Source organism: Elephantulus edwardii, unplaced genomic scaffold (genome assembly GCF_000299155.1).
Source record: "Elephantulus edwardii isolate Elephantulus edwardi_28Jun2011 unplaced genomic scaffold, EleEdw1.0 scaffold00001, whole genome shotgun sequence".
NCBI classification, from domain to species: Eukaryota; Metazoa; Chordata; class Mammalia; order Macroscelidea; family Macroscelididae; genus Elephantulus; species Elephantulus edwardii.
This window is the reverse complement of record NW_006399751.1, coordinates 15,584,682-15,597,201: the sequence shown is the minus strand read 5'-3', so window position 1 is coordinate 15,597,201 and position 12,520 is coordinate 15,584,682. Positions and strand designations below refer to the sequence as shown.

At 40.7% G+C, this 12,520-nt stretch overlaps 1 protein-coding gene across 1 annotated transcript in view; it reads left to right on the top strand.

Moving 5' to 3' along the window:
- CCDC150 (coiled-coil domain containing 150) overlaps window positions 1-10,962 on the top strand; it is a 113,599-nt gene extending 102,637 nt beyond the window's left edge. The window contains exons 24-29 of the mRNA XM_006878926.1: window positions 5,106-5,300; window positions 5,716-5,784; window positions 5,881-6,042; window positions 7,866-7,952; window positions 10,445-10,564; window positions 10,849-10,962. Coding sequence (XP_006878988.1) covers window positions 5,106-5,300; window positions 5,716-5,784; window positions 5,881-6,042; window positions 7,866-7,952; window positions 10,445-10,564; window positions 10,849-10,962 — 747 coding nt within the window. The remainder of the gene's footprint in view (window positions 1-5,105; window positions 5,301-5,715; window positions 5,785-5,880; window positions 6,043-7,865; window positions 7,953-10,444; window positions 10,565-10,848) is intronic.
- Window positions 10,963-12,520: the final 1,558 nt, after the last annotated feature.

The following is a 12,520-nucleotide window of genomic DNA, read 5'->3' as shown; positions in this document are numbered from 1 at the left end:
TCTGCCTTCGTCACCATAGGCTCTGGCTCAAATGCTATTTCATTAGATCCTTCTGTATATCTGCCAATTCTACATGGTTCAAAATTGGGAAGGGGTTCCTCCAGGGATGTATTCTGTCTCCATACCTTTTCAATCTGTATGCAGAACAGATCATCCAGAAAGATGGGTTGTACAAGGAGTAATGTGACATCAGGATTGGTGGAAGAGTCATCAACAACCTGCATTATGCAGATCACTCAACCCTGCTTGCTGAAACTAAGGAGGACCTGAAGTGCTTGGCAGTGTCAGTATAGATGGTGAAGAGATGTTAATAGTTTTAGTTTGCTTTGGTTCCACAATCAACACTCTTGGTAACAGCAGCCAGGAAATCAAGAGACGAATTGCATTTGGAAAGTCAGCTGTGAGGGACCTCTCCAGAGTAGTAAAGAGCAACAGTGTCAGGCTGGAGACTAAGGTGCACCTGATCTGGGCTATAGTTTTCACAGTTGCATGCTGTGCATCAGAGAGCTGGACAGTGGCTAGGCATTATAGAAAGAGAATTGATGCCTTTGAGCTGTGGTGCTGGAGAAGAGTGTTGAATATATCATGGCCTGCTAGGAGAACAAACAGGTTTGTCCTGGAGAGGATGAAGCTGGGCTGCTCTTTGGAGTCAAAGATTCTGAAGCTTTATCTGACATACTTGGGCATGTTGTAAGGAGGACCAGTCCTTGGAGAGGGACATAATGGTTGGGAGAGCAGAGGGACAGCACAGGAGAGGAAGACCCTCTATGAGATGGATCGATTCAGTGATTGGGGTAGTGGGAGTAGGTGTGTCAGAGACAGTGAGATTGGCACAGGACAGAGCAGGGTTTAGGGCTGTTGTACGTAGGGTCACTATGAGTTGCAAGTGACTCAACAACACATAAAAACATCCCTTTTATGGTTGGAATTGATTCAACAGTAATAGGAATGAAAACATGAGATGTTGTTGCTGTTGTTATGTACCATCGAGTCATTTGCAACTCATTGCGACCCTGTGTACAAGAGCCCTAACCACCGTTCTATCCTGTGCCAACCTCGCTGTCTCAAACACATTCATTTCCACCACTCCACTCACAGAATCGATCCATCTCATCGAGGGTCTTCCTCTCCTGTGCCGTCCCTCCACTCTCCCAAACATGGTGTCCCTCTCCAAGGACCAGTCTCTCCTTGCAACATGCCCCAAAGTATGTCAGACGAAACTTCAGAATCCTTGACTCCAGGGAACATTCTGGCTTCACCCTCTCCAGGACAAACCTGTTTGTTTTCCTAGCAGTCCATGGTATATTCAACACTTCTCCAGCACCACAACTCAAAGGCATCAATTCTCTTTCTATCATCCCTATTCACTGTCCAACTCTCCAATGCATAGCACATAATTGCAAAGACTATAGCCTAGATCAGCTGTACTTTAGTCTCCAGCCTGACGTCGTTGCTCTTCGGTACTCTTGAGAGGTCCCTCACAGCTGACTTTGCCAATGCAATTCATCTCCTGATTTCCTGGCTGCTATTACAAAGAGTGTTGACTGTGGAGCAAAGCAAACAAAAACTGTTAACTGTCTCAATCTCTTCACCATTCATACTGATGCTGCCAATTGGCAGAGTGGTGAGAATCTTTGTTTTCTTTTTTTTTTCTTTTTTTTTATTTTTAAAAAAGGGTGATGTGTTTATTTGGATATGCTACAGATACTGAAAGTTTCCTCTACTTAGTGTTGTAACATGTCTGATGGAAATTAACCTTAGATAGTGTAGATTATCGTCGTCATGTGCCATCCAGTCAACTGTGACTCACTACACTATGAACAATGGATCTGAGCCCTCCCCTGTCCTGTGCCATCTTTACCATCTCGGGCACATTAAAACCCATTGTTGTAGTAATTGTGTCAATCGTCCTGTTGAGAGTCTTCTTCTCTTTTACTGACCCCCGACTTTTCCAACTATGATACCCTTCTCCAAGGACTGGCCCCTCCTAACAGTTTGTCTAAAGTTTATGAGGCAGTTTCACCATCCTTGCTTCCAGAAATACAAACCTGCCTTCAGCCAGTTCTTGCTTGAATATGCTAAATGAAGAGAAGATTTTCCCAAAAGAAATGTATTCTTGTTGATAGCACTGGACATGGACTTGTGTAGAGATCGTGGGAACTAGAGTTTAATCCTGAGCTCTATTCAGCACAATCTGAATCAGGAAGTTTGCATTTGAAAGGACATAGAGACCAAGTCCAGACTGCAGAGGGAAGAAGGGATTTGAAAGAAAGATCAGCAAGGAGGGAAAAATACTGCCTGAGTTTGGAGGGAGTGGTTTGTCTCTTGGTCCACTGAGGCAAGAATCTTTGTTTTCTTGATGTTGAGTTTCAATTCATATTGAAGACTGCAATCCTTGACCTTCTGCAGCAAGTGCTTCAGGTCCTCCTCAGTTTCAGTGAGCAGGGTTGTGTCATCTGCATAACGTAGGTTGTTGGTGATTCTTCCACCAATCCTGATGCCACATTCCTCCTTGTACAGCCCAGCATCTCAGCATCTCGGATGATCTGTTCTGCATACAGATTGAAAAGGTATGGAGACAAAATACATCCCTGATGAACCCCTTTCTTGATTTGAACCATCTAGTGTCTCCCTGCTCTGTTGTGATGACTGCCTCTTGGTCCAAGTATAGGTTTCGCATTAGCACAATCAAATGTTTGAAAGTGTTATATTGGCTAGCTCCCAAATTTCTTATACATTGTGTTTCATACAATCATTCCCATGCATTATGTTTAATAAACTCAGTCACCATTGGACTTTGCCCATCATTTCCCAGTCTTTTCAGGTTCCCACTGGATCCTTTTCATTTCTTTCACCTCCTCTTGCCACCCACCAAACTGTACAACCTTGTCGTTAACTGCCTTTTCTTCACCAAATTTAAGGAGTTCTGACTTAAGGGCACATGGAGGAGAGGAGTGGTTCTGAAGAAATCACTGTGTCTTCACTAGAGAATTTTATTAAAATCCCTAAAGACAGAATGCAGTATAAAAGTACATGCTGTGATAGTAAAAAATTAGTATTTCTATAAACTACATCAATCACTCTGCAGGAGAAAGATGGGCAGCTATGATGAGTTGGTTCTGACTGTACAGCCATCGCTGACTTAGGACCATGTAACTTATTGTGAATTCTCCAGACATTAGGTTGCATGGATCAAGAAAGGAGAGGATTATGGCATGATGATTATTAGTGTATTCCAGCCTCTATATTTATTCTATACATTATTTTACTATATATCATATTTAACAAGCTTGTTGTTCAGTGCTGTCAATTTAAGTATTATTCAGCAACCCTATGATCTGAACCCTGTCCTATCCTGTGCCATCCTCATCATCTCTGGCATACTTGAGCCTATTGTTTGTAGTCATCATGTCAATACATTTTGTTAAAGATCTTCCACCTTTTCTCTGACCCTCCACCTTCGTAAGCATGATGTCTCTTTCCAAGGAATAGCCTCTCCTACAAACATGCTCAAAATATGTGAAACAGCCATCTTTGCCTCCAAGTAGCACCCTGGCTGCACTTTTTTCAAGGCATGTGTTTGTCTTTTGTCCATCCATGCGATATTCACCTCTTTTCTCCAATAACACAGCTCAAAAGCATCAATTCTTCTCTCATCCTTATTCGTTGTCCAACTCTCAGATGCATATCAATTGAAAAGGCCATCACCTGAATAGGGCACACATTAGTCTTTAAACTACCATCATTGCTCATCAGTAATTTGGAGGGGTCCCTGACTGCAGGCTTTCCATTTTCGGTGTGTCTCCTGATCACTTGACTATCGGTACCCAGGGTGTTGATTGTGGGTCCAAGTAAGGTAAACTCTTACTTAGTTAATAGTTTAATCTTTTCTCCATCAATCTTGATGTTGCCTCTTGGTGCAGTGCTGAGAATTTTTTGTTTTCTTGATGCTGAGGTATAATCCACATTGAAGACTATAGTCTTTGATCTTCTGCAACAAACATTTCAAGTTCTCTTTCTTTTCAGCAAGTTTGTGTCATCTGCATAACACGGGTTCTTGAGTTTCTTCTGATTCTAATGTCTCAGTCTTCATTATATCATAGAGTTCATCTTCTTGAATGATTTTCTCAGCATACCGATTGAATAGATATGGAGAAAAGATACAGTACTGATTCACACCTTCCCAAATTTTAAACTATGCATTATTCCTTTGCTTTATTCTGATAAAAGCTTCTTGTTCTAGGTTTCATATGAGCATAGTTAAGTACTCTGGGATTCCCATTCTTTTCAATGTTAGCCATAATTTTTTTATGATCCACACAATCAAATGCATAGTCATAGTCAATAAAACACAAATAAACATTCTTCTGGTATTCACTGTTTTCATCCAGGATCCATCTGATATCCATTGTGCCATGGCCTCTTCTAAATCCCACTTGAACTTCTGGTGGTTCTCTGTCAATGTAGTGTTCTTGCCATTTTTAGATAATCTTCAGCAATATTTTGCTTGCATGGGATACTAATGATACTGTTTGATAACCTCCACATTCTGTTGGATTACCTTTCTTGGGAATGAGAATAAATATGGGACTCTTCCAATCAGTTGATCAGGCAGCTATCTTCTAAATTTCCTAGCACAGACTCGTGAGCATGTCCACAGTTACATCTTTTAATTGAAACATGTCAGTTGGTAACGCATTAATTCCTGGGGCCTTCTTCTTTGCTAATACCTTCAGTGCTACTTGGAATGTCTTCCTTCATTACCATGGTTATTTGGCACTTTCTGAAATATTATTTTTAGTAAGGTAGGCTATTATTTATACTTTTAAGTTGAAAATCTTAAGACTTAAAAAGTAAATTTCCCAAAATAACTCAATTAATAAGTGGTATAATTGAGATTTGAACTTAGGCCTATTTTGCTCTAAAGCTATGAATTTAAAATTTTTTTTAAAGATTAGTATATATTTACTTTTTTATCTACTTCAAGAAAAATTTTCTCCTTATGTGTTAAAAATTCTGAATATCACTTGTATTTGTGCCATAAGTCTCCTTAAACAGAAGACTATTATTATTGCTTTTACTCTTTTTCCTTTTTTGTTCCATAGCTAAAGAAAGCTCTTGACGAAGCCAACTTCAGATCAGCTGAAGTGTCCCGGACCAACAGAGAGCTGCGACAAAAAATAACAGAGCTGGAGAAAACACTCAACAGTAACAAGGAGAAAATAAAAAGCCAAAAGGCCCAAATTAAGCACTACTTGTCAGCCAAGGCGACTAATACTCAGAACCTAGAGAGGATGAAGGTTGTGTCTGAAACCTTAGCTCTGCCCTCACTTCCCTTAGCATTCAGCAGTGAGACCGGCAGTTGTGGTCTCTGAAGAAGACAGTTTTCAGAAGCTGTGGCGTGTGTTGCTCTGGGAATTCTAGTTACAGCCGGGAAGTGAGTGGGTTGCCTTTGTAGGAACTCTCTTAATAAGTGAGAGAAAGTGATGTGGAACTGTTTCTCACTAGCTGCCAATGTATCCTCCCAGTTCTCATCTCTCCCTTCCACACTGATTGTCCTAGACTTTGCTCTGGAAGGTCTGTTAGCCAAATAGGAAGAACCCAACAGGAGTTGATAATTCTGGGTCTCATGGGATTCTGCCCAGCATCATCCAAATAAAAAGAACAAGCTAAAATGGATCTCTTTTATTGTGTTCTCTCCTTGTGTATTTTCAGCAAATAGAACAAGAATTGAGGCAGATGGAGCTAATTAAGGAACAGTATCAGAAAAAGAACTATGAACAGGTAGGTGACTTTTTAAGCCCTGTGTTTAACATTCACATGCATTGTCTCAAACTCATGCAGGCTCACCAAAAATACCCCCTCCTTGTGCCTTTCCAGTCACTGAGTATCCAGAAATTTGTATCTGAGATGACCAAACTGCAGAAGGAGATGCAGCTGTTGGCCAAGAGCCAGTTTGATGCCTCCACACGAAATAAACAGCAAGAGATCCGACTGGATACAGAGCGGAAGATAAGATATGAGCTCGAGAATCGGTGCCGGGTAAGGGTTTCTTAAAATCTACCTCGAAGACTGTTAGCAAATGGCTGCCCCCAAACCCAGCCTTAGAGTGCCTCAACTTCCTGTTGTGGTGTCTCAGAAGATGCCAGGAACCCTGGTGGCACGGTGGTTATGGTCCTCCTAACTGAAAGACCAAGCATTTCGAACCCACCGCCCACTCAGCAGGAGAAAGATGTGACAGTCGCCTTCCATAAAGATACACAGTGTTAGAATCCTTCCCCTGCCCTGTGGTGCTGCTATGAGTCAGAGTGGATGGCAGCAGGTTCTGGAATGTATCGAGTGTTCTTCATTTTCTATTTAATAAAGATTCTCATCTTCTAAAGAACTATCAGATATCACATATACAAAACAGCAATACTTCCTCTTTCTTACTTTGGACATGTAGCTAGGAGAGGCTATGCCTTGGAAAGGGATGTCGTGTGTGGAAAGATGGTCAGTGGAGAAGAGGAAGACCCCACCAAGCAGGGTTGCCATGGTGAATGCAGCAGTGGGCTCTGGTGTATCAGAGATGATGAGGACGGCACAGGACAGGGCAGGGTTTGGGTCAGGTCTTCATAGTGTTGCTGTGTATTGTTCCTGATAGCTCCTAAAAACAAGAAGTAAGGACTGTGGTGTTAAGAGGCTGCCTTGCAATTCCAAAGGCATATGATTCAAGTCCAACAGTTGCTCTCTGGGAGAAGGATGAGCTACTTCTTCCTGTGTGATTTACTGCTTCTTAAAACCCACTAGAGGATCAACTCTATAGTTAGAGACCTATGTCAGTTCTGATGTGACAGTATGTAACAAGAGGAAAGATTTCAGGAGCTCTAGTGACCTAATCAGGGAGCTCTGGTGACCTAGTCAGGGAGCTCTGGTGGCCTAGTCAGGGAGCTCTGGTGGCCTAGTGGCAAGAAGCTGTGCTGCATTCCCGAGGGCATGTGGTTAGAACCCAGCAACTGCTCTGCTCGAGAAGGATGGGTATTCTCCTCCTGTGTGATTAACTGCCTCTGAGAACCTGCTAGAGGGTCAGCGATGGGTCAGTTCCAACTCGACGGTGAACAATAACAGTGAAGAGGGGGCTGTGCTGCTTTGCCAGAGGCCACACCTCTCTGGTGGTTGAAATCCACCAGCAACTACTAGGAAGAAAGATGGAAAATCCCCAAAAGCCCAATGAATGGTCAACAGCAATGAGTTCCGAAATAAAAGTTGAGCTGAATTTTGTAGTCTTTTAAGAACTTTATGCACACTTAGTTCTTCCCAATTGTGAGATACGCTGTGCTGTTATAGGACTGTGTGCCATTACCAACCTAATTTTAAAATGTCACTTTTGAAAGGGGCATAAAAAGATCACTGATCTCCTGTTTCCAAGCTGGCATTGTTTGCTATAAAAGGTATTTCTCCAATCCTGAAAAGAATCACTTTTCCTCTGTTGTTGTTATTAACTGTTGTCAAGTCAGAACCAATGCATAGCTGACCATCCAGTGGGTTTTCAGAAGCAGTAAATCACATGTGAAGAGATGGCCCATCTTTCTCTCATGGAGCAACTGGTAGATTCAAACCATGTGCCTTTGTGTTGGTAGTACAACTCCTTAACCCCTAAGCCACCAGAGCTCAGTAAAATCCATACGTCGAATTCTGTAATTACATATAGATACACACATTGTTAAATTACGTGGAAATCAACAACTTTTTTATTTTGGTAGCATCTGAAGTTAATATCCCATCATACTTTGATATTTGGTCTCCCATATATTACTAAGTTAGTGTTTTGTGTTCCATAGCGTATAGATTGAAGATTTTTATTAATCTCAGCATTATATTTTCAGGAATTAGAAGAAACTGTCAGACATCTGAGGAGATGTAAAGAAGCAACAGAGAATAAACTGAAAGAAGCCAGTGTGGAGTCAGAACAGGTGAGCTGGACCCACTGACCGAAAGACACGGCCACCCTGAAGCCAGCGTGAACTCCTTTCTTAACACAGTTGTCAGGAGTATAGAGGGGAAGAGCTAATACCTTACTAAATACAGTCTTTAATGTTGTTATTATACACCACTGAGTGGAACCAACCCAAAGGTGGCCCTCCAGCAGGTTTTCAGAGACAGTCAATCATACAGAGGGAGATTACCCATCCTTCTTCCAGGGAGCAGCTCGTAAAATGGAATTTTATTTTAAAGCTCCATGCCCTCATGATAGAGACTATTGTTGTTATACTGGCAAGTCAGAATCAGCCCATCCCTGGGTTTTCAGAGGCTGTACATCACACAGGAGGAGATTGCCTATTTTTCTCCCCTACAGCAGCTGGTGGATTTGAACTGTGTGCTTTTAGGTTGGCAGCGCAGCTACTTAACCCTAGGCCACTAGAGCTCCCTGATTTATAATGTTATTGTTGCTGTTGTTGTGTACCTTTGAGTTGGAACCAACCCATAACTCACCTTCCATCCAGTTTTTAGAGGCAGTATATCACATGGGAACAAACTGCCCATCTTTCTCCTGTGGGGCAACCGGTAGATTCAAACCACATACCTTTATGTTGATAGAGCAGCAATTCCTTACCACTAAGCCACCAGAACTCTCTTGATAGTTAATAGAGTGCTAAAAATATTTTCTAACGCTAAAGTCCAAGCCCCTATCACTTTATGTCAGTATGAAAGCTCATGATGTGTGTGGATTTTAATGCACCAAGAGCTAAAAGTATATTTAATCTATTGACTTGCTGCCTGTGTCTTTATATGTTAAATCAGCCTTTGGGGGGGAGGTAAATATTAAAATTCTAAATTTTTCTAACAAGAAAAGATCTTTGACATCACTAATCTACCATTACTGCCTGTCGTTTCTAAGATCAGAAAATTGGAGTTCTAGAGCTTAAGGCATCTCAATGACCATGCTACAGTTGATGATTTGTTACTTCTGTAGCCACTAATTAAGTATAATCTAATAGAGTTCTCAGAATGGTTCTAAGAACATGGGCTCTGACTAGACTGTTTGAATGTCAAGTGACACAATCTGTGTACTATTAGGAAATTTACATCTGTGTTCTTCCACATACCAATTACTGTGTCCCTAAAAATTAGTAAGTTAATACATAAAACAAAATAAAAACAGACTTAGTGCCATCAGTTCAGACTTGTTGAGGCACACCATTGTGCTGTTCTGATAGCCCAGAGAAGTTTCAGTAAACATTAAGTCCCTTCTCAGTCACCACACCATAGAAGACATGATATACAATGCTATGTTTAGTATCTTCCCCTCCAGCCTTAGTAAAGAATGCTGGAGAAAGGGGAGTTTGAGTTTTCATTTTGTTTAGAGATGGAAATCAGGACACACAAAGAGACATGGGAAAAAGCTTTTGCTAAATAACACTAGTAAGGATAGGTTTGTTCCTGTCTCAATATATTACACTCATGATCTGACTAAGGAGCTCTGATGGCCTAGTGGTAAGAAACTGCCCTACAATCCCAAAGGCACGTGGTTCAAATCCACCAGCTCTTCTGTGGGATAAGGTTGGGCAGTCGCCTCGCGTGCAATTTACTGGCTCTGAAAACCTACTGGAGAGGGTCAGCTATGGGGTCTGACTTGACAGTACACAACAACAGTGATTTGACTCAGGGATTTCCTTGGGATTTCCACTGCTAACAGAAGGCCCTGCCTCTCTAGAGGTTCAAATCTACCAGTGGCCCCAAAAAAGGTAAGCTACTTAGATAATTGCCATCTTAAGTAATTTTAGGTTTAGTTTTCTAAAATTTTTTAAGAGCTGCTTTGAGGTTATTTTATTTATGAAAGTTTTATGAAAAATCTGTTAGCTCTACTTTTGAAACACCAAATACCTGAAAAATAATATCAGATACATACAGGTACTTAAAAAGACTTAATTTGTCAAGTAATTCAATACTGATTCCAGACATACTTCAAATGCAAATTATTAGCCTAGCTATTTTCAGATCCTGAACCAAGACCATTTGAAAGAGTGGGATTTAGGGGTGAAAGTGTAAAACCTATAGTTTGTAAAGGAAAGAAATAAAACTTACATCAGCCAGTACAGTTTTTTAATAGTATAATTCATCATTTTACCCAAGGGAAAAAAATCTATCCTTTACAGTTTAGGAACTTCAGGGAAATATTTAGTCATGGGAAAGAGATTTCACAAATTACGACTTGAGCTACTACCTTATTGAGAGCTTCATGTCCACACTTTCATTCTTGTTTTTTCCCTCTAGGTTCTCTCTTACCTTAATTTACAAAACCATGAAGTTACTCTCTCACAAACAGGAACTATAGGTTCCAAAAGTCTTGTAATCAGAAGTTAGATATTAACTATCCAAGTTAAGCATCTCTCAAACTGATACACAAAAAAACTTACTGCTGTTGCATTGTCCTAACTTTTCATAATCGCATTTATATGTTCAGATAACAGCCAACCTGGAAGAAGCCCACCGCTGGTTTAAGTGTAGGTTTGATGGTCTACAATTTGAGCTGACAAAAAACCGGCTGCAGAGGCTTCCACGCGATGACAGGTGGCAGGAAGAGGTGAGTTATGAAGACATGCTGCCTTACACAACACTGTGTTTGTTTTTGCTTGATTTCTCATCATCGCAGTTCTCTCTTCATCCAGTTGCTCTCACTAATCTTCAGATTTGCTTAAACCATTAACAGGAAACCAGTGAACTAATTTTTTTAGTTTCACCTTTCCTAAATTGTTTCCATTAGAACCCCCCACCTTAATGAATAAATGGCATAGAGACAAATCAAGTCCTCAGCTCGACAGAGTTCATCTTAGGTAGCTGGGGGTAGATGTGTTTTCTTTCCAATAGGAGGACCTTATAAGGGAGGATGTCATGCCCAACCAGTCTGTACTACAGCGATGGGAGACCAAGAAGAATACAAAGTTCACACCTAAATTCCATTCTGAATCCGAGAGGAAGTGATGTCCTTGCCAGAGGAGCGTCTCCATATGTGACTACACCTCCAGGATTCCGTGAGCCCAGCAGTGCACGTTGGCCTGATGTTGCAGTTATGAAAATGTGAAGCCTCTGATGGGCTGAAGATTGTGGACCTGAGTTTATCCTTGTACGTATACCCGTACAGAACCATTCTATCTTTTTTGTACCTTTCCCCTTTTTTCCACTCAATAAATTTATATTAATTTGTTGTATGGTAGGACATACTGTTGCATGATGTTTGGATATGTTTCTAAGTACATTATTATGAAAATGCAATTAATGAGACACTAAATAATACAGATATTTTGTATCAAGGAAATTTGCTAGTGTAACAGCCAATAGGTAATTCCTATGATCCTAGAGATATGAAATATGATCCTAGAGAATCAACTGGAAAATAGTAGAAGATTTTCACTGTCGTAAATACTCTTCTATGCTGGATGATTATCAGTATGTTTTTAATAAGACTAGTATCTCTATCCTTAACTGAGACACTAGAGCTGATATTTACATTTTCCTGTATCATTTAAAAATAAGTTAATTGAGTACTGTTACCCAGACTGGCTACATATGAAGTGGCTAGCACGTTGCCTCGCTTAATTCGTGTTCAAGTATTAGTAGCTGCAAATGCCACTGTCAGGACCCACATCAACAGAGTGATTATGGAATTACACTGCTGACTGTTGGACTGGGAAACAGTAATGACCCCACCCGCTCAATACCTGAAATTAAAAAAACCAAGCTGGCTTTTTGTTTGCTACGGTGAAGGAAAGCTGTCTAATCAGGCCCAGTCGGCCTGAGCAAGCCAACTTTGCTCCTTTTACACAGGGCTTTTGAGAAGTGTGGAGTTTGGGAATCTGAAGATTTTCCAAAGGCTTTGTTAGTTGGGCAGGCCTGTGATTGGGACCCAGAGGCATATTTACTGACTTGAGTACATTTCTGTTTGTCTGGTTTTCAGGAACAAGTAACTATTACTGACTGGCAATCTTATGAAAACTTATTTTAGAGGAATACAAAAATATCTAGCACTCATTAGGGTCAAATTCACAATGTTTCACCCAATCCAAAATTATTGGGCATGCAAAGAAGCAGGAAAAAAAGACCTGGACTGAGAAATCAGCCAGAACTGACCCAGAATTAATAAAGAGGTTAGATTAGCGGACAAGGAGATAAAACTGTTATTACAAGTTTACTCAGTATATTTGGGAGTTCTGATGACCAAGGTCGTAGGGAGTTGCATTATTAACCCAAAAGCGGAACCTCTCTGGTTGCTTGGATCCAACAGCAATTCCCAGGGAGAAAGATAGGAAATCACCTCCTGTGTGGTTTGTAACCTTGAAAAGAAAAAAAAAAAAGAAAAAAAAAAAAACCTTGAAAAGGGTCAGTTGTTGGTTGATTCTAACTCCACAGCAATGACAGAAATTCTATATGTTCAAAGAATTTTATGCTAATGGATGTTACCATGAAAGAGAGACAGTAACCCGTAACTATTCTGTTTCCTAAACTCATAACCTCTAATGCACCGAAGTAGAGTTGATTCCAA